The 22965-nt window shown below is 37.9% G+C and overlaps 1 protein-coding gene across 2 annotated transcripts in view; it reads right to left on the minus strand.

Moving 5' to 3' along the window:
- LOC134738013 (ankyrin repeat domain-containing protein 26-like) overlaps nucleotides 1-22965 on the minus strand; it is a 53443-nt gene that overhangs the window by 20241 nt on the left and 10237 nt on the right. Inside the window, exons 3-6 of one of the 2 annotated variants that reach the window (XM_063650655.1) lie at nucleotides 17046-17136; nucleotides 14552-14580; nucleotides 14385-14457; nucleotides 12696-12875 (exon numbers count right to left, since the gene is read on the minus strand). In XM_063650655.1, coding sequence (XP_063506725.1) covers nucleotides 12696-12875; nucleotides 14385-14457; nucleotides 14552-14580; nucleotides 17046-17136 — 373 coding nt within the window. Of the gene's footprint in view, nucleotides 1-10819; nucleotides 12876-14384; nucleotides 14458-14551; nucleotides 14581-17045; nucleotides 17137-22965 lie in introns of those variants that run through there. The other variant, XM_063650654.1, reaches the window with a different exon arrangement.

Genomic DNA, 22965 nt, shown 5'->3' on the forward strand with positions numbered 1-22965 from the left:
AAAAAAAAAATTCAGCAACAGACTAGGTCAAGCAGTATAACAAATTTCAGAACTTGAAGACAGATCTTTTAAAATAACCCTATCATACAAAAATTAAAAAAAAAGAAGAAAGGAATGAACAAAGCCTACATGACACATGGGACACCATAAAGCAACCAAACATTTGAATTTTCAGTGTCTCAGAAGGCAAAGAACAAACCAAGGGAATAGAAAAGCTATTTAACAAAGTAACAAAACTTTCCAAGTCTAGCAAGAGATTTAGACTTGCAGATACAGGAAGCACACAGATCCCCAAACAGATATAATTCAAAAAGATCTTCTCCATGGCCCATTATCATCAAATTGTCAAAAACTGAAGACAGAGAAAATTCTAAAAACAGCAGGAGAAAATAAGGGAACTCCTATCAGACTAACAGTTGATTTCTCAGCATAAGCCTTACAGGCCAAGAAAGAATGGCATGATATATTCTAAGTTCAGAAAGAAAAAAACCATCAGCCACAGAAACTACATCCAGCAAAGTTATCTTTCATAAATGAAGGTGAAATAATGTCTTCCCAGACAAGCAAAAGCGGAGGGAATTTATCACCACTAGACCAGTTATATAAGAAATATGTAAGGGAGTCTTATACCCAGAAGCAAAAGGATGGTATCTACCATCATGGAAACACAGGAAAGTATAAAACCCACTGGTAGAGCAAGTACACAAATAAGAAAAACAATTCAAAGGTTATCACTAAAGAAAACCACCAATCCACAGTGATAAACAATAAGAGAGAAGGAAAGAGACAAAGGACAAATAAAGCAACAGAAATCAATTAATAAAATGACAGGAATAACCCTCACATGTCAAAAATACTCTTCAATGTAAATGGATTAAACTTTCCACTGAAAAGACATAGACAGGCTGAATGGATTTTAAAAATAAAAATGACCCAAATATATGCTTCCTACAAGAAACTCACCTCACCTGTGGAGACATATAGACTGAAAGGAAAGGAGTGGAAAAAGATATTCTGTGCAAAGGGAAACCAAAAGTGATCAGGAGTAGCTATACTTATATCAGATAAAACAGACTTTAAGTCAAAAACAGTAAAAGAGGCTGGGCACAGTGGCTCACACTTGTAATGCCAGCACTTTGGGAGGCCGTGGCGGGCAGATCACAAGGTCAGGAACTCAAGACCAGCCTGGCTAATATGGTGAAACCCCATTTCTACTAAAAATACAAACAATTAGCTGGGCATGGTGGCAGGTGCCTATAATCCCAGCTACTCGGGAGGCTGAGGCAGGAAAATCACTTGAACCCAGGAGGCGGAGGTTGCAGTGAGCCGAGACCATGCCACTGCACTCCAGCCTGGGCAACAGAGCAAAACCCTGACTCCAAAACATACATACATACATACATACATACATACATACATCATACACAAATAGTGGGCAAAGGACATAAACAGATATTTCTCCAAAGAAGACATACAGGTATATAAAAAATGCTCAATGTCTCTAATCATAAAGGAAATGCAAATTAAAACCACAATGAGCTATCATCTTCACCCAGTGAGAATGGCTATGATTAAAAAGACAAAATAATAATGGATGTGGGTGAGGATGCAGAGAAAGGGGAACTCATACACTGCTGAGTAAGAATGTAAATTAGTATAATTACTATGGAAAACAGTATGGAGATTTCTCAGGAAACTGAAAATAGAACTACCACACAATCCAGCAATGCCACTACTGGGTGTTTATACAAAGGAAACAAAACCAGTACATCAAAGAGATGATACTTGTACTTCCATGTTTACTGCAGCACCATTCACAATAGCAAAAATATAGAATCAACCTAAGTGTCCATCAACAAACAAATGAATAAAGAAAATGTGGGCTGGGCACGGTGGCTCAGGCCTGTAATCCCAGCACTTTGGGAGGCTGAGGCAGGTGGATCATGAGGTCAGGAGTTCAAGAGCAGCCTGCCCAAGATGGTGAAACCCTGTCTCTACTAAAAATACAAAAATTAGCCAGGCATGGTGGCGGGTGCCCGTAATCCCAGCTACTCGGGATTACTCGGGAGGCTGAGGCAGAGAATTGCTTGAACCCGGGAGTTGGAGGTTGCAGTGAGCCGAGATTGCACCACTGCAATCCAGCCTGGCCAACAGGGTGAGACTCTGGCTCAAAAAAGAAAAAAAGAAAAGAAAGGAAAGGAGAGGAGAGGAGAGGAGAGGGGAGGGGAGGGGAGGGGAGGGGAGGAGAGGGGAGGGGAGGGGAGGAGAGGGGAGGGGAGGAGAGGGGAGGGGAGGGGAGGGGAGGGGAGGGGAGGGGAGGAGAGGAGAGGAGAGGAAGAAAGAAAGAAAGAAAGAAAAAGAAAGAAAGAAAGAAGGAGAAAGAAAGAAAGGAGAAAGAAAGAAAGAAGGAGAAAGAAAGAAAATGTGATATATATATATATATATTTTTTTTTTTTCAAGTACTATTCAACCATAAAAAAGAATAAAATCATGTCATGTGCAGCAACATGGATGGAACTGGAATTCATTGTTACGTGAAGTAAGCCAGGCACAGAGAGACAAATATTGCATGTTATCACATATGTAGGAGCTAAAAAAGTTGATGGTGGATAGATAGATACCAGAGGCTGGGAAGCATGTGAGGGTTGGCAGAGAAAAGTGGTGGTTGGTTAATACAGTTAGACAGAAGGAATAAGTTCGAATGTTCTATAGCAGAGTAGGGTGACTACAGTTAATAACAATGTATTGTGTATTTCAAAATAGCTATAAGAGAGGACTTGAAATGTTCCCAACCTATAGAAATGGCAAATACTCAAAGTGACAGATACCTTTAACATCCTGATTGATCATTACGCATTCTATGCATGTAACAACATATCATCTGTTCCCCATAAATATGTACAAATATTTATTGTGTATCAATGAAAAATAAACAAAATTAAAAAATAAAAATACAGTATGTCTACACAATGGAATATTATTCAGCATTAATACACTGCAAGTTGGATAAACCTTGAAAACATGCTACATGAAAGAAACAATGCATAAAAGATCACAAACTGGGCTGTGCGTGGTGGCTCACGCCTGTAATCCCAGCACTTTGGGAAACCGAGGTAGGTGCATCACTTAAGCTCAGGAGTTCCAGACCACCCTGGGCAACATGACGAAATCCGTCTCTACAAAAAAAATTAAGCAGGCGCGGTGGCGCGCGCCTGTGGTCCCAGTTACTGACTACTCACAAGGCTGATACAGGATGAAGATATCAGTGCAGTTTCATGGCTGGGATCAACTCTTCTGGAAGCAGGTCCTAGCAGGACTGGGTGTCCACATCCAGGATACGGGTCCTGCAGAGAGCTTAGAATACTTACTCCTCAATCTGTGGGGAGGAGCAGGGGCTGGCGCCTTGAGGACTTACTGTCCTTCTGACCAGCCCTGATGTTTCCAAGGCACTGGGATTTCAGGACTGGATAAGACTCTTCTAAGGCCACAGTGTGGAAACTGCAGTGTGGCAACTGCAGTAAGTTGCAGGCCAAATCCTCAACTCTGACACCGTCTAAAGTGTCTTTCTTGGCCGGGTGCGGTGGCTCATGCCTGTAATCCCAGCACTTTGGGAGGCCAAGGCGGGTGGATTACCTGAGGTCAGGAGTTCGAAATTAGCCTAGCTTACTTGGTGAAACCCCTTCTCTACTAAAAAAAAATACAAAAAATTAGCTGGGCATGGTGGTGGACACCTGTAATCCCAGCTACTGAGGAGGCTGAGGCAGGAGAATCGCTTGAATCCAGGAGGTGGAGGTTGCAGTGCGGCGAGATTGTGTCACTGCATTCCAGCCTGGGCAACAAGAGCAAAACTCCGTCTCAACAAAAAAGGCCAATTTATGTACTTATTTACTTACAAAATTTGGCTTTTTGGAATATCACTCTTAGGATTTGCATAACAAATAGTGTGTGTATAAATTTACTTATTTTTATTTTATTTATAAGAACAACTCACTCTTAGCAGATAGGGCCATGAACACGTCCTTATAACATAACAGGTACAGACAAGACTGTTTAAATCATGACCACTTTACTCCTATAGCAAGTAGGTAGAGCAGGAATTCCTACAGAGGGAAATTGTTCCTCCAGTTCTTGCTAGCTCAGACTTCCTCCCATGCCGAATCATTGCTATGGCTCCTCCTTAAGTCTGCATGATTATCTGTCCATCTCAGTCCCCAAAAGAAAGAACAGACTTTGAATCTCAGAGACAATTGGTGGCCACAAGTCCCTGAACTGCTACTTGGCTTTCTCAATAAAAACTCAGACTTGGCCAGGCATGGTGGCTCACGCCTGTAATCCCAGCACTTTGGGAGGCCGAGGTGGGCGGAGCACCTGAGGTCAGGAGTTCAAGACCAGCCTGGCCAAAATGGCGAAACTCCGTCTCTACTAAAAATAAAAAGATCAGCCCGGTGTGGTGGCATGTGTGTATAGTCCCAGGTACTCGGGAGGTTGAGGCAGGAGAATCGCTTGAACTAGGGAGGCAGAGGTTGCAGTGAGCTGAGATCGTGCCACTGTACTCCAGCCCCTGGGTGACACAGCAAGAGTCTGTCTCAAAATAATTAATTAATTAATTAATTAAAACTTGTTCTTGTAACCCAAGGCAACCGATAGGCTCATTTATGCTTTGGCCTCCAGTGACAATGAGTTCTAGATGACAAGTCTCAAAGAGAAGAGCCCCTCTCATTGTCTGGGCCCCTGCCCTAAGCCTGCAGACTCAGGTTTGGTTCTCATTGATAATCACTGCCATTCACCATTGGTGATTAATTCAATCATCACTCTGGAGATTCCAAGGACTTTAGGAACTGTGTGTCAGGAACTAAGGACAAGGACCAAATATTTATTTTTTATTATATCGTAATATTAATAGCCAAAAATTTCATCACCCTTTATTGAATACTCTCATCTTTTACCACTGAGTTCTGATGTCACGTCTGTCATTTATATTTCCATATATTATTTGTGCACTTTCTAGGCTCTCTTTCATTTCATTAGCTTATACATCTATCTCTGCACCAATACCACACTGTTTAACTTAACTTTTTAATAATTATTTAAATCTGGTAGAATAAGTTTACCACTTCGACGCTTTGTTTTTAAACATATGCTCTTCCTCATGAATTGTAAGATTAGCTTGTTCAGTATTGTAAAAAATCCTCTTGAATTTTTATTGGAATTGCATCAAGTTTATGGATTAATTTTGGGAGAACTGACATCTTTATGATTCCACAGCAATTATGTCCTGGGACTAGATAGCTGTAGTCCCAGCTACCCAGGAGGCTGAGGCAGGAGAATGGTGTGAACCCGGAAGGCAGAGCTTGCAGTGAGCTGAGAGTGCGCCACTGCACTCCAGCTTGGGCAACAGAGACAGACTCCGTCTCAAAAATAAATAAATAAATAAATAAATAAATAATAATAAAAAAATAAAATAAAAACATTTACTGACACTTTGGGAGGCTGAGGAAGGTGGATCATGAGGTCAGGAGTTCCAGACCAGTCTGGCCAAATGATGAAACCCCGTCTCTACTAAAAATACAAAAAGATTAGCCGGGCATGGTGGTGGGCGCCTGTAATCCCAGCTACTCGGGAGGCTGAGGCAGAGAATTGCTTGAACCCAGGAGGCGGAGGTTGCAGTGAGCTGAGATTGCGCCACTGCACTCCAGCCTGGGTGACAGAGTGAGACTCTCTCTCAAAAAAAAAAAAAAATTTACTGAAAACTCTGTGTTCATACATATTGGACTTTGTCCCCATCAAACATAAGGAGTCCACACAGGAAAAGAACACCATCATAAAATGCTTGAACATTAGAATGCTGGTAAACGATGGATACAAATTAAAAGCACAGAAAAATAACTGTAATTAGCATATGTATTTGCTATATACTGAGGTACCACAGCATGCCATGGACAGTAATCCTAATTCTTGGACTACTTAAAAACTATCTCTAATAAATCAACATATGATGTCACAAAATTTTCTTCTTCATTGGCTGCCAAAACAAATGATATCAAATTATATTAAGTGTGAAGTTATCCTTGATGCAGAAGTGTACATTACTGAATATAATCAAAATAATGTTTATGATACATTACCACTGCTCCATTATCTGGCATCATTGGAGTTCCCATATTTGCAGCTCCTTCTGGTCCCATGGCAGGACCAGGACCCATTGGTGGGCCAGGTATAATTGCTCTGTTGTTCATATTCATACCCATCATTGGAGGAGGACCTTGGTTACCAGCAGGTGCTGGGTTAAACGCATGTATGTAAAACAATCTATACTTAGAGCTGTCCTATCTTAGTTTAGTAAACATTTAAAATTTAACAATATTTATGCAATCTATATACCAAGACCATTATTAAAATTATTTTCATTCCTTGAGAATGCAATATGCATTATCTAATCTGTAATAGGGCATTACCTACACTCTAGAATTAGAATTTTCATCCCCAAGCCAAATGTACATAAAATCAATGAGGAGACTATCAATTATTTTAGGGCATTTAAGACTGTAACAGTTTGCAAGCTTTGAGACATCACTATTATTTGTTATAGTTGGCTTTTAAACCAAATAATCCCTAACAATGGGGACTACATTTTACCAGTTTAAATGAGTAACAAAGGATTAGCACTTACAAAACCACTTAATTTTTTTAAGCCATGGCTAAAAATGTTAGCATATAAATTATGCTAAGTTGCCAGAGAGGAAATTATTTCCTGCAATATATACATAAAGATGATTATAACTAGCCTCTTATCTTAGTTTTTTTTTCCTCCTTGAGTTTATGGAATACCTTGCTAAATTACAGGAGGTACTCTTTTTTTAACTTTTTATATTGAAATATGGAATCTAACAAAAAAATTGAAATGACTTATAACAAAACTTATTTTTAAAAGCTACCACAACCAAATGCAGATAAAATATATAGCTATCTGGATCTTTCTGACAAGCTTAAATTCCATAAATGGGGACAATCTGATATATTTCAAGTTTTTTCATTAAAAAAATCCACCTACCTCGTATTAATTTTAATAGTGTCTGTGCTCTAATACTACATATATGATGATCTCAAATACAACACATTTTTAGGTATTTTCTTTGAAAATTTTTTTCCCTTTTAAGTGGTAGCACTTGTTTATCATTAAAAATTCGTAACAAAGCCATTCTAATTTAGGGTTTTCTTCTAGTATTTCATTATATAGGTCAATTTTCTGACAAAAAGAACTCAATTTCTCAAAGATACATTATAATGCAGCTGAAATCTCTGCATGGCTGAGTCCCTACCAGCCCCTGCATCATACTTCTGCTCTTCGAATCCAATCCCCAGGAACCTAGCAACTTTGTGGGAAGGAATTGTTTCCTTCACCCCAAATGCTCTTGCCAATAAATATACTTTATCCAAGAATATTTTCACTCCCTCAGTATAGCCCTAAATAGCTATTTTAATAATTTCTACAATCTAGAAATGAAGAGAGTACAAGAACAATATCTAAGAGGGGTCTTACCTCAACTATCCCCCAAGAAACAAATTAAGTTTCTTTTTCCTCTCTTTCTCTTTAATAGAATGTAATTTTACAATGGTGGGTTTGGAAAATAACTATACATCTATGGGTATAAAAAAATCAAAAATAATATTTCCAACTAACAGCAGTTAACTTAGAACCTTACTTTTAGTACTCACATCTTTCACCACATAGCTATAAATAAATTTAAAGATCTAAGAAATGTCAGCATTATCTGGTTACTAGAAACGTAGCATTATAATGCAGGTTTCACTTGGTTATACACACTAGTGATACACCAGAAAATCTGCTGCCACTTTCCATCAATGTAACTTGATTAGCTATGACAGTTTTAACTCCCCAACAACCCAACTGGATGATAATGATTAATAGCTCTACAAAACAAGTATGATGAAGTCTCACATTGAATAAAGACGGAAGAGAAAATTAGATAAACTGGACTTTAGGAGAGTAAGTGCTAAAATGTAAATAGGTCCTCTGGTGAATAAAATGTCACAAAAATTTTTAATTCTCCTCAATTCCTAACTAAATAAGGACTCTAAAGGCATATTCTTATATTTCTTCTCATAAAATTGCAGAGTATCTCTATACCATCAGAAACGGTTTTAAGTTTTATACTATTTTAAAGTTTAGTTTTGATGTTAATGTCACTCTAACAATTATAATGGCCTATTAAACTGCCTATAATCTATAATAATCTTATTCCTAAAATCCTTAAAATTACATGGATTATATTAAATACCATCCCAAAATTTACTCTAAAAAAGACATAAATATTGGACCACTTGGACATCATTATACTCAACTATGCTTCATAGTTTGGAATGTAGACACTCTTGGTTCATTAATTATTTCACATATCCACTGTAGTAATTTCACAATTAAGTTCTTTATGGGCAAGGGCCATGTTTCTTGCTTCCTGCATATACCAGAGATATTCACTAACTACTTGTTGGTAAAAAGTGACCAAGTAAACAGCAATATATGACTCTACATCATCTGATTAGTAGTACTGAAAAACTGGCAACAGAAGTTTAAGAAAAAAAAGCTGATCATGGAAAATGTTCATTCCACACATGACTTGTTTTAAGTTTCATTTGATAGACTATACATGCTAAGAACATACTTGATTTTGTAAATGGGTGTGCATGTTAAGAATATTGTTTGCCATGGTAGTGTAATCTTTAAAACAATATGCACATTTAAGTTATATAAAGATTTTTAGCTTCATAACACCTTTTGTGGGACAATTTAAGGTGGGACAGCTTTTGTGGGACAATTAATTTAATAAAATTTAATTCCGTATCCAACTTTTAAATGTATGACATTTCAAATTTCAAATTTGGTAAGGCCTACAATATGCCACACTTGTTTTTCCTTCAGGTTATTTACTTGGCATTATTTCCCTCGCAACTTGGCTATACGAGCAAATCCAAACTAAAGTTGCTAATATACTTTCTTAAAAGCTTAGTCAACTCTAAAACATGCATTGGCAACACGCATGTAATTCGCTTGACGAGTCATAGTCTACAAAGACTGAGTGCACTTCTGTGCACAATACTGTAGGTTAAAGGAAAAAAGTTCAATATTCATTAAAGTGAAGGAAAACAGCTTCAAAGTTACACAAAGAGCTAGTTTAAGATAGAAATCTATAAAATGCTCTCTAAAAGCCTAAAAACACAACTCAGAAACTATCAATTTCCAACTCAGAAACTATCAATTTCCAGTGTTCAATTAGGACAGGTGAGGTGGCTCACACCTGTAATATCAGCACTTTGGGAAGCTAACGCCAGCAAACTGCTTGAGCCCAGGAGCTCAAGATTAGCCTGGGCAACATGGTGAAATCCTGTCTCTACTAAAAATACAAAAAATAAGCCGGGTATGGTGGCGCGTGCCTGTAGTCCCAGCTACTTGGTAAGATGGAAGGATCTCTTGAGCCCTGGAAGTCGAGGTTTCAGGGAGCAGAGATTGCACCACTGTACTCCAGCATGCACAACAGAGTGAGGTCTTGCCCAAAAAAAAAAGCCAATTAGAAGGCATAAATTTGATTTTAAAACTGCAGAAACAGAGCTGTATTACACCATGCAATGACTAAACTCCTTTCAGGCTGTATTACAACCTGGTTTATATGTTTCTTTCATTAAGCTTATGAATGTATAACACCTCTTTTAGCCTTCAAACAAAAACAAAATGAGAATTTTCTTCCCAGGTATATATTTTTAATATAATTGTATTGCATTCCAGTTTAATGGATGTAAGAGATTTCACCTTTAGAAATGTTGGTTCCGTATTTTAGTTTCTTACTGATATGTAGATACCACAAACAGCATATACAGTCCCCCCAAAAATGATAAGTTACAAAAGCCTTTTGCTTCAAATCCCTACCTCCGATGTTTATTGCTCCACGGGGACCCATATCACCCATTCTCATTTCCTGTTCTCTCTGTAAGTAAACATAGTTGTCACAGTCAACCTATTGATCTTATGACTTTACATTTCCCATCTAAAATCAAAAAGAAAAGAGTGAATTGGGACATCATTTTCCATTAAAAATTTTGAAAAATTTCCATCATCATATACTTAATAGGAACGCTGAAAAGAAACTTCAGTCTCTCAGGCTTAATATATACTACAAGTGCTTAATGCACCCCGTTTATATTGCAAGATTAGATTACCAATGAATCAGATTATATAAAATATATGACAGATTATTTTTAATGTTTTTATTCCAATAGATGAAAGACACATGCCTAGATTCAAGCAAAGGAAAATCTAGTAATAATAACCATCGGGCCCAATTATTTTCTCCTCCCATGTCACTGAAGTCTAAAAATAGAAATGACTGTTACCAAGTTCATACTGAAATGCATTCAAACATATAACACAAATAACTTTAGGGAATTATGCTAAAAATAAGGTTATAGGCAATCTTCATCGTCAAAATATTATAATTCATTCATGTATTTTTATTCATCTACTCAAGCATTATTTCATCCAGGGACTATAGATAGCCCATACAAGCAATTACTGAAAGCTGGACATAACATGGCTTTCTTTAACTGCACAGTAATTGTATTTGAAAACCTCAATAAAAGTATTACACAGTTAACTATAAAACAGAAATATTCAAAACATCTGAAATTTCATTACAGAAATTGCTTCCTAAAAACTCTTAATTTACCAACAATAGTGACAAAGAATTAATTCAATGAAATCTCTAAGTGAAATTACTCAAGATAACGTATGAAAATTGCAATTTTCCCTTTGGCTTGATGACCATTTCCAATCACAGAAAACTGTGTAATTAGTAATAGTGAATTTAAATGTTCTACATTATTTCAGCATTTTCTTTTTTTGAGACATAGAACCTAAATAGCATATGGTGATTCCTAGACAATCCTTAAAGCTTCTTTTGAGATAAACATGAGAGGTCTTTATCAATAAAGTATTTTGACTGTGACCTAAAAAAGAATATTGATTGTGGCCATTAAGATTGCATTCACTCAAACTCCAGTGTGGGTGACACAGTGACAGCCTGTCTTAAAAAAATTTTCAGCTGGGTGAGGTGGCTCAAGCCGCTAAATTTTGTATTTTTAGTAGAGATGGGGTTTCACCATGTTAACCAGGCTGATCTTGAACTCCTGACCTCAGGTGATCTGCCTGCCTCAGCATCCCAAAATGCTGGGATTACAGGCGTGAGCCACCACGCCTGGTCCAGTAGTGCCATTCTTAACAACACATTATGCCTATGATCAATGATTTCCAGAATTACTGTAACTGTTTATACTTTACCAGTGTACATCCTGTTCTCGATATCAGAAATGTTTTCCTCTACTATTCTAACCATTTCTTTTTCATCACTCACATTGCTGTGTGAAGTATTCCTTGATTCTTGCTATCTTTCCTCAGATAAACAGGCGTCACTTTCCTTGGGGCTGCCTTAGTACTGCATTGATTTTCCTAGTGTATCTTTACCACCTGAAATGTACATTCTTTCTATGCATGTCTATCCCTTTTGTCCTAAACTGTATGGGACAATCTTTCAAATCATCTTTTCTTTTGTGTCATTTTTTTGAGACAAGGTCTTGCTCAGTAGCCCCAGGCTGGAGCACAGTGGTGCGATCTCAGCTAACTACAACCTCTGCCTCCCGGACTCTAGAGATTCTCCCACCTCAGCCTCTGAGTATCTGGGACCACACGCATGTGCTGCCATGCTCGGCTAATTTTGTATTTTTTCTAGAGACTGGGTTTTGCCATGTAAAAAAGGAAATGAAATTATTGGGGTGCAAAAATATTTTATGATTTATTACTATATAGATCTGATCGTATACCTGATTAAAGACAATGAATTTAACCGGGACATAAAGTAGAACACATATTAGATGCAGTTATTCAACAGATTATGTGTCCTAGTAAAATTAAAATGTATTTTCACGTTCTTTTTAATGACACCACCTTCCTTCAAACTAGTATTCCTAGTAAATTGTTATTCATTAAAACAAGGTGATAAACTGTGTGAACACAGCCGAAAAGACACCATCTAGCAAATTCTCAAGGATACCCATTCATACTGGGAAAGACAATTCTATACTACATAAAGTCACAGAAGTTGCTAAAAATAACTTAATTTTGGGGTTTGGAAGGTGCTTTAGGGGCAACATTTTATGTAGTTACAACTGATACAAATTCAGAGCTATGAAAATAAAGCAAAGAAACCACATTGTGTTTGAGCAGGCAATCTTTACATCCTTGCCTACATTTCCCCCCCAGTCCCAAAGTTCTACATGTAATCCTTGGACTCACATTCAAGTTTATGTTAAATACTAGCCTAAGCAAAATTACTCATCCTTCTCATTCTCTTTGTTATTTTTATGTTGCTTTGGTTAAAGAACACAAATGCCCTGCTGATAGGTCCTCTGTTTGGTTATAGCTTATATAAGGGGGGTGTAAACACAATACACACTTTGCCACAAAATGATTCTTTGAAAGTCACAACTATGGTATTATGAAGCCAAGCACAGCTATGCTGGGACTGAATTCTCCATGCTTCTTTATTACCTTCTTTGCTCTCTTTGTTTTCTAGTAGCTGTAACTCAACACAGGTCACGGAGAGTGTGATTCCAAAATAGAAACGCACCTGCAGTGGTCATCTTTTCTTGATCTATTAAGTTCATCTGTCCCAAGTCTGTGGATCCCAACACAGTGTTGGTCATTGGTGGAGATACAAATGGACGTAGACCACCAACTTTCAAATTCTCAGATCTTTCATGAATTTCATTACTGAAGGTCAAACTATTAAAATCCAAATCTGAAAAAGCTGAAAAGAAAGTTTTCATTATTAGAATGTAAATCATAATACAATTTGACTAACGTGGAGAAATTCCTTCTAAAACAGAAGCAGTCCCATGTCCTCCACTCCCCCAGAAACACACCACTCCTGCATGGCTTATTGTATTCTACATGTCCCGTACTTGCCATTCACTCACATAGGTTTTATTAACCATAATCTTTGACATTTTTATTTTTTAGTGTTACTTACTTTGATTCACTCAGCGATATTATATATTTTGTTTTCCATGAGAGCTTTGTTTATTAATAATAAAGATTCTTCAGGAATATGAACTTTCTTTTAATAACAAGACTTATGTTTAACCATTAGACACATGATGTGTCATAAGATCATGGGTGCTTAATGGGCCAGAGTTATAATGGCTATTGGAATGCATGGCGGTGCATGCTTATATTTTAAATTATTCAGCTTCAGTTTCTGATACAGTAAATATCAATAGATACAATCCACTTAAACAAAAGCTCTTTGGGGTATGCCATCATTTTTTAATGTTTTTATCTTTTTTTCACCACAAAAGAGAGTTGAATTAAATGTGGTACTTTCATAGCATGAAATACTATAGGAAATTTAAACTCAACTAGAACTACTTCTGAAAATAGCAATGGATCTCTTTGGACAAATCAATGGGTGTGAACAAAACATATCAACTGATCTCAAAACTATAACGCTGCGTAAGCAAAAGAAAGCTGCTGAATAATATATTTATAATGTACAATCATTTATATGATTGAAATTTTAGGACAGAAACACCAATTCTACATATGATTTATGACCATACACATATATGGTAAAATGTATGAAAAGTGCATTACAATGACAAACACCTAATTCAGGGTGTTGGTTACTTCTATGCAATAATTATCAATTACACAAAAAACCCTAAGCCTATAAAGTTTCAGAATCACTCTTTGAAATGAGTGTGTCTGCCAAATAGCCATGAAAAAAAGATTACTTTCCTCATTTTTGTACTCCAAGATATTCCCTGCACACACACACACACACACACACACACACACACACACATTAATCAAAACATCCAATTTGCTTCAGATAATCAGTCTAACACTAGGATGAAGTAACTAAACTTTATACAAAATTGACATGTTAGCAAGGAAAGCTTTCCTCTAGGTAAAGATCAGAATTCCGACAAGCATTTCTGACACGGGAAAAAATTGTAGTCTCATAATTCACCTCTGTGAAACCCAAATGAGTATAGGTATTCCCAACTGAGAACTTCAGCGTAGCAATACATAATAGAAGATACATCTAAGTTAGAGCTTACGTTTTAAAAATTTATCTTATGCTTCTAAATATAATGTTTTTCAAACATAGATACCAACACTAATGTCTGCATTATATATATCAAATCTATCCATCAAATTTGAAAAAAAAGACAGGAATATGAAGACTGCTAGCATTTAAAATATTTTAATGTGCTTCTTTCCAGAGTTAAATTTGTATTGCAAAAATTTTTACCTGATGTGCATGCTTGTACATCTTTCATTCCGACTGCCTGGTTCGAAACATACTCTTTCATTTCAATCTTAGGCTGAAAGGGTTTTGAGACAAAATGATTAATAAGTAATATATATTTCATATACTATGTGGTTAATAATTAAAGATAAATATAGAAAAGTTATTACCTTCAAGTGATGATATTGCTCAAGAGAATCTGGAAGGCAAAATGGACATATAATCAATTATATATAAATATGATCAATCTAACCATACACTCAGAGTTAGTATCAAGCTTAATCTTAGTGCTTCGCTTTAAAAATAATGAGTTTAGATTTAGGGGTGCATCTCTTTTGTCAGGACAACAACATAACAGAAATATCCTGAAGAAAACTAAGAAGATAGGTTGAATAAAACATGCAGTTAACATTTCAAAGGGAAGATTCTGATTCGAATATCTGTAACTGAGAGAAAAGTATGCACACAACCATGTGTACATGCTGAGGAGGAGAAAAATGATCTTTAACCAGAGGAGCAAATCATGACCCTGGGCAGATAAATGTCCAAGCTGATGGTAGAACGCTATAGTGTGTCTTTAATGTGACACATCAGAATCATTTATACCATTCTACTACAAGCATTTATCATGTCCTTCAACTGGTCCTAGAATGCAGGAAGCACACAGTTGTCATGACAGTTCATTTGAATGTTTAATTCATTTCTCATCAGAGAAAGTGTTCTGAAGTGATTGCTTTGGATCCACACTTACACAAAATAGTTCATAAAAATCTTCATTTTTTTTTCATACCTACTTGGGCTTACTGATAGGTCTACATTTCTTATATCCTCTAGTTTAGCCATCTTAAGTTTTTTGATCCATTCATGCAAGAAGGTATATAAAACATGTCTAAAAATAATGTGTAAGAAGCTTTCAACATTGAAATATTAATAAAAAATGCATTGCTACATAATTATTAGTTACTACTGACCTTTTATATCCCAAAATGGGTGTAATATTTATGTAAAGTAATGCCTTTTATATTTGAGAAATAAACTTTGTAATTTTTTTGTTTCTAAACTTAGTTTGGGTTGGCATATCATGTCATCCATGATAAACTTTTACAAAACAGTTATCCTATTTAAAAAACCAGCTGCCTTAAAGAAAAAGCAGCCAAAGCTCCTACATTTAACTTTACCTCAGTTGATTAACTCATATGGACAAAACATGCATCTTTGATGTCTGATAGTTACAGAGAGAAGAAATTAGTTCCTGTGGTTTACCCCCATTCTAGCACTCCCTCCTTCCAGTAATTCCTGGAACAGCAATCACCTAATCTTCCGTTTGAGTGCCAATATACTGCAGCCATCAGAAGTGAGAGCTCTCAAGTTTCCCTATTATGAAATCCAAAATGATCTAGCCAACTTCTTTCTTTCCTCCCTCCTCCTCCACTCACAATTCCTCTTCCTTTGCAAAAGTAATCTGTACATCTGTTGTCCTGATTCTGACCCTTCTGCCTTCTTTTGATGGACTATTCCCATGACTTCTCTTCTCTTCATTTAGCAGTGGGATCTTCCAGTGATGATTTCTATTTCTTCATCTCTTTCTCCTTCCCCTCTGGCCAGAGACACACTCAGAAATAAGAGGAAAATCATGCTTTCCCTTAATCCTGTTATGTCTTGAGTGGTTATCCAAGGACTCTTCTTCCAGATTTCTCTAAAGGCACAGCTATACCCTTGCTACTCAGAGTGTGGTCCTAGGACAACAAGGGTCGGCATCACCTGAGATCTTATTAGAAATGCAGAATCGCAGACTTGTGGAATCAGAATGTGCACTTCTAACAAGGTCCTCAGCTGATTTGTTAAAATTTGGGAAGCTCTGATCTATACTCAGTGTGCTCCCACATTCCTTAACCTCAACTTGCCCTTTTGGAATCCAGCCTCAAGCTCCACCCTATCACATCCTCCAAATCTAAGCTGCATTACAAGTCGTAAGGTTCCTAATGAACTTTTTATCAGGCTATAGCTTCCTTGATCTCTCCATAACTAATCCTACCCTCTTCTTTCCAATGCTCTTCTTTTGGCCCCTAAGATACTGTCCCATGAATAAAAACATTTTATAGCACATTAAATTATAGACATGTAATTTATGCATGGCTGACCATGCGTTACATTCCTCTATCGCAGATAAAACATAGCTCTGCGTGGTCAGGTGCCTCCATCCTTAATGCATTCCCAAAAGTAAGGAAAACAGCAAGAGTGGCAACATTTTGCTTGACTTCTCTGACAAGTTTCAGTACTGGAAGCTCACTTTATATTCTCCTCAAATAATTATCTTACTCTATCGCCCTTCATTGCATATATCTGTTTTTTTTCCCCTCATTTACTCCCTGTACTCTCTGCCTTTTCACTCTTCATTCCTTCATTTACTCTTTTCTTCTTCCTTATTTTCTGACTTTCCTCAGGTCTTAGAGTATCTTGAATTGGAACTAATGATTCAGCTCCTTTAGGCACTCTCAATTAAATCGGTTGCTAATGTCTTACAAAATATACAACATATCACTATTTCACTTCTCTTTTTTTTGACTATGCACTTAATACCTTATTTTTCTTGGCTACTAGAACATAACAGAGCTCATGTTTTTAAACATTCTGTCAAATTTTTAAATAAAATACAGTTCTTACCTTCTTGTTCCTTTATTGTAATTTTTCCTCTTTGACCATCAGCTCCAGTTAAGCGACTATCATATTTCTGTGGAACATTCTCAAAGGTAGTCTGTTGAAATTATAATGAATAATGAGTTTCAGTGAAAAAACAATGAATTTCTCAATATTTCCTAAACATGTTCTGAATTTCCTGATTTAAAAGCAATGAGACCTAGAAGGAAAGCATGTGTTGAAAACCAAAATATTTCAATAGAGAAACTCATACACGCTCTCCAGATCAAGCAAAACTTTTATCTCCATATGGCTATTGACACTGTAAACTGAACATAGAAAGCCAAAGGAAACACAGTGGCAGACACAATATTAACTCTTGTGTATATTTCAACAAGGAACTAACTTCAAATACCTAACTCAACTTTGTGTTCACTACCAACAATAAGAGGGCATTTAAAAAAAATACACAATTGGTATAATACTTACAACATTCATATTTAAAATATTTCTAATTACATAAATGATCTTAGTGTTAAAATAAGATACTCGGCATGATAGGTAACTTCAGGGTATGTTATGTTGAGTGTAAGCAGAACATTGTCAAAGCTGCTTTATTTAGGTAAGGAAGGGCTTGGAAAAATCAAAATATTTTTGGCAAAATTTTTACTGACAGGAGAAATGGCAAAATAGTAAGAAGCCTTTTCTTTATGCCTTGTTTAAATAAAAGCAAGCAAATATTAGATATAGTATGCCATTCTTTCCCAATTAAGAAATAACTTCAAGAAAGTATAGCAAGAGTTAGTAAAAAGGGAAGGAGAAGAACATTTATTATGAAGCATCTAAACAGTCCCAGGCTCTTATTTACACATTCTCTTTTCTACACATTCTAATTGTTTACCATACTTCCTGCTTTTTGGATGTTGAGAACAAAATGAAAAACAGATGTGACCCATTGTTCTCTCTGTCCAGAATATCCTCCTTCTAGACTTTCACATGGCTCGCTGCTTCTTGTCCTCTAGTTGGCAGCTTAAATGTCACACTCAGAAAGATCTTCTCTGAGAACACAGTTCTACTCCCATTCCGGCCCCCATCCTAACTACGCACTTCTTCAATGTGCCGTAACCTAATATTCTCTGTTTTCTTTATAGGAAGCACTTATAGTGACTTAGAAGTGTTTGTTCTTTACTTGATTTTCTGCTCTTACTACTCTATCATAAGCCTCATCTTGTACATTCAGTGTCTCACTGCCTAGCACACAGTCAGTAGTCAAGAACAGAAATTCCTTCAAGGTCAAAAACACTTACAATCTCATCGGAAAGGTCTCAAGTGCCAAATCACTAGATTCCCTTAGGATATTCCCAGTCACAGTCTGCTGAAACTTAACATAAACCAAAGTAGAAATCGACATGCCTGTTCTAAATTTCTTTTTTTTTTTCGGCACTACTGCCATTTCATCGTTCAGGTTTACAAAAAGAATCCTCAATATTTACTAAATCACTGAATCCCACCGTGATCATTTTGTCCCACATTTGTATACATACTTCACAGTTTACAAAGGGATTTCACATTTCTTCCCAAATTTGTTCATTAGACATACTTAGGAGGTAATATTTATGAGTTTCATTCTTATGATGTTAACTACAGTAAGGTACATGGAGAAGTACAGATCTATATGGAGACTTTTGGTCATAGGATACCCTTAAAAATACTGATTAGAATTTATAATTTTTTTGTAAGTATTCTGTAATAAAGACTTCAATTTTCTTTCTACAAAATAAGACATTCATTCAGGTAAACATGGTCATCTACCACTATGTGAAAGCTGGAACATTATTACTACAGAGAGATAAAAGAGAAAAGAAATGTTTCATCAATATTCCACCAGGAGAAAGCATAGGAAATCAAAATTATAAAGAGTAATGTTCAACCTGAAAAGATATATTTAAAAGAGCGTAGGTTGGGGCTAAAAGAAAGCTTAGAAATTTTCATGTAAAATCCAAATCTGAGCTTACAGTTAGAGAATATTAGAAAATATACTGTAATCTGCTTTCCTACTGATGACATATTTCTAATTTATTTCCTTCTTATTTATAACATATTTGCATAATTCATGTGAACTTATATCCTAAACTTTAATTTAAGCCATATTTTGGAAATGCAATAAATGTTATTATTAGATATCCTGTGCATGTTATACTACCTATAACATTCTATTATATAGAAATTTACTTGTCTGTTCATTTCTTCATGTTCAAAAATGATTAAAACGCTTCTTACATGCAAGACTTTAGGTACTTTAGGATACACAAGAATATGTTTCGTAACATTCAGTAGCTCACAGTAGTGCAGGACCTTTAAAATGATTATGTAAACAATGAAATACAAAAGCTTCTGAAATTTGAAACTTTAAACTATGATACAAAGATGGTCTGTGAATATTTTTTACAACTACAGGGCAAAAAGTGTTTGAAATTAAAGTATTACCACATGGTTATTAACAGTCTCTGCTTCTGGAGCTGGTTGTCACTTGAGGAAAAACATGTATGCTCAATTAGATGAAGAGTTTTAAATATATTCTTCATAGAATGGCTTAGGAAACACGTGGGAATCTCTTTGTAATACAGATTTTGAGACAGAAATTTTAAATTTCTGAATTTCCACATTAAAAGAAAAACTAGCGAGGTGGAGCCTGTGGGCGGCAAGCCACCCAGGTGCTGAGGCAAAAGACCGAGGACACGAGCTTTTCCAGTGTAATAAAATATAAAACAAGAATAGTTATACCAGATATAGATCTTAGATATGATTATATATGAATATCATTAATCATTAGTTGGTAGCAATTACTCTTTATGCCAATATTATAATAATCCTTGCTCTATAACTATAACCTAGGAAAAGCCAGGCCATACAGAGATAGGAGCTGAGGAGACATAGTGAGAAGTGACCAGAAGACAAGAGTGCGAGCCTTCTGTTATGCCCAGACAGGGCCACCAGAGGGCTCCTTGGTCTAGCGGTGACGCCAGCGTCTGGGAAGACGCCCGTTGCCAAGCAGACCATGGTCTAGCGGTAGGATTAGTGTCAAGGAAAAACACCCACTACTTAGCAGACCGGGAAAGGGAGTCTCCCTTTCCCTGGGGGAGTTTAGAGAAGACTCTACTCCTCCACCTCTTGTGGAGGGCCTAACATTAGTCAGGCCCACCCACAGTTATCTGGAGGCCTAACAGTCTCCCTGTGATGCTGTGCTTCACTGGTCACGCTCCTAGTTCGCCTTCATGTTCCATCTTGTACACCTGGCTCTGCCATTTAGTTAGCAGTAGCAAATTAGTGAAAGTACCAAAAGTCTCTGATAAGCAGAAATAATAAAGTAAACTGTTTCTCTCTGTCTCCTCTCTCTCTCTGCCTCGGCTGCCGGGCAGGGAAGGGCCCCCTGTCCAGTGGACACGTGATCCACATGACCTTACCTATCATTGGAGATGGCTCACACTCCTTATCCTGCCCCTTTGTCTTGTATCCAATAAATATCAGTGCAGGCTGGCATTCAGGGCCACTACTGGTCTCTGCGTCTTGGTGGTAGTGGTCCCCCGGGCCCCGCTGGCTTTTCTTTTATCTCTTTGTCTTGTGTCTTTATTTCTACGCTCTCTCGTCTCCACAAACGGGGAGAAACCCACCGACCCTGTGGGGCTAGACCCTACATAGCTAAGATGGCCAAATAGGAACAGCTCCAGTCTACAGCTCCCAGCGTGAGCGACGCAGAAGATGGGTGATTTCTGCATTTCCAACTGAGGTACTGGGTTCATCTCACTGGGGAGTGTTGGAAAGTGGGTGCAGGACAGTGGGTGCAGTGCACCGAGCGTGAGCCGAAGCAGGGTGAGGCATCGCCTCACCTGGGAAGTGCAAGGGGTCAGGGAATTCCCTTTCCTAGTCAAAGAAAGGGGTGACAGACGGCACCTGGAAAATCGGGTCACTCCCACCCGAATACTGCGCTTTTCCAGCAGTCTTAGCAAACAGCACACCAGGACATTATATCCTGCACCCGGCTTGGAGGGTCCTATGCCCACGGCGCCTTGCTCACTGCTAGCACAACAGTCTGAAATCAAACTGCAAGGTGGCAGCGAGGCTGGGGGAGAGGCGCCCGCCACTGCTGAGGCTTGAGTAGGTAAACAAAGCAGCTGGGAAGCTCGAACTGGGTGGAGCCCACCGCAGCTCACGGAGGCCTGCCTGCCTGCCTCTGTAGACTCCACCTCTGGGGGCATGGCATTGCCAAACAAAACGCAGCAGAATCCTCTGCAGACTTAAATGTCCCTGTCTGACAGCTTTGAAGAGAGTAGTGGTTCTCCCAGCATGCAGCTGGAGATCTGAGAATGGACAGACTGCCTCCTCAAGTGGGTCCCTGACCCCCGAGTAGCCTAACTGGGAGGCACCCCCCAGTAGGGGCAGACTGACACCTCACACGGCTGGGTACTCCTCTGAGACAAAACTTCCAGAGGAATGATCCGGCAGTAACATTTGCTGTTCACCAACATCCGCTGTTCTGCAGCCTCCGCTGCTGATACCCAGGCAAACAGGGTCTGGAGTGGACCTCTAGCAAACTCCAACAGACCTGCAGCTGAGGGTCCTGACTCTTAAAAGGAAAACTAACAACAGAAAGGACATCCACACCAAAACCCCATCTGTACGTCACCATCATCAACGACCAAAGGTAGATAAAACCACAAAGATGGGGAAAAAACGGAGCAGAAAAACTGGAAGCTCTAAAAATCAGAGTGCCTCTCCTCCTCCAAAGGAACGCAGCTCCTCACCAGCAATGGAACAAAGCTGGATGGAGAATGACTTTGACGAGTTGAGAGAAGAAGGCTTCAGACAATCAAACTACTCCAAGCTAAAGGAAGAAGTTCGAATCCATGGCAAAGAAGTTAAAAACCTTGAAAAAAAATTGGACGAATGGCTAACTAGAATAACCAATGTAGAGAAGTCCTTAAAGGACCTGATGGAGCTGAAAACCAAGACACGAGAACTACTTGACGAATGCACAAGCCTCAGCAGCCAATTCGATCAACTGGAAGAAAGGATATCAGTGATGGAAGATCAAATGAATGAAATGAAGAGAGAAGGGAAGTTTAGAGAAAAAAGAATAAAAAGAAAGGAACAAAGCCTCCAAGAAATATGGGACTATGTGAAAAGACCAAATCTACATCTGATTGGTGGACTTGAAAGTGACGGGGAGAATGGAACCAAGTTGGAAAACACTCTGCAGGATATTATCCAGGAGAACTTCCCCAATCTCGCAAGGCAGGCCAACATTCAAATTCAGGAAATACAGAGAACGCCACAAAGATGCTCCTCAAGGAGAGCAACTCCAAGACACATAATTGTCAGATTCACCAAAGTTGAAATGAAGGAAAAAATGTTAAGGGCAGCCAGAGAGAAAGGTCGGGTTACCCACAAAGGGAAGCCCATCAGACTAACAGTTGATCTCTTGGCAGAAACTCTACAAGCCAGAAGAGAGAGGGGGCCAATATTCAACATTCTTAAAGAAAAGAATTTTCAAGCCAGAATTTCATATCCAGCCAAACTAAGCTTCAGAAGAGAAGGAGAAATAAAATACTTTACAGACAAGCAAATGCTGAGAGATTTTGTCACCACCAGGCCTGCCCTAAAAGAGCTCCTGAAGGAAGCACTAAACATGGAAAGGAACAACTGGTACCAGCCACTGCAAAAACATGCCAAATTGTAAAGCTCATTGAGGCTAGGAAGAAACTGCATCAACTAACGAGCAAAATAACCAGCTAACATCATAATGACACAATCAAATTCACACATAACAATATTAACCTTAAATGTAAATGGACTAAATGCTCCAATTAAAAGACACAGACTGGCAAATTGGATAAAGAGTCAAGACACATCAGTGTGCTGTATTCAGGAAACCCATCTCACGTGCAGA

The sequence above is a fragment of the Pongo pygmaeus genome, chromosome 14 (genome assembly GCF_028885625.2).
Source record: "Pongo pygmaeus isolate AG05252 chromosome 14, NHGRI_mPonPyg2-v2.0_pri, whole genome shotgun sequence".
NCBI lineage: Eukaryota > Metazoa > Chordata > Mammalia > Primates > Hominidae > Pongo > Pongo pygmaeus.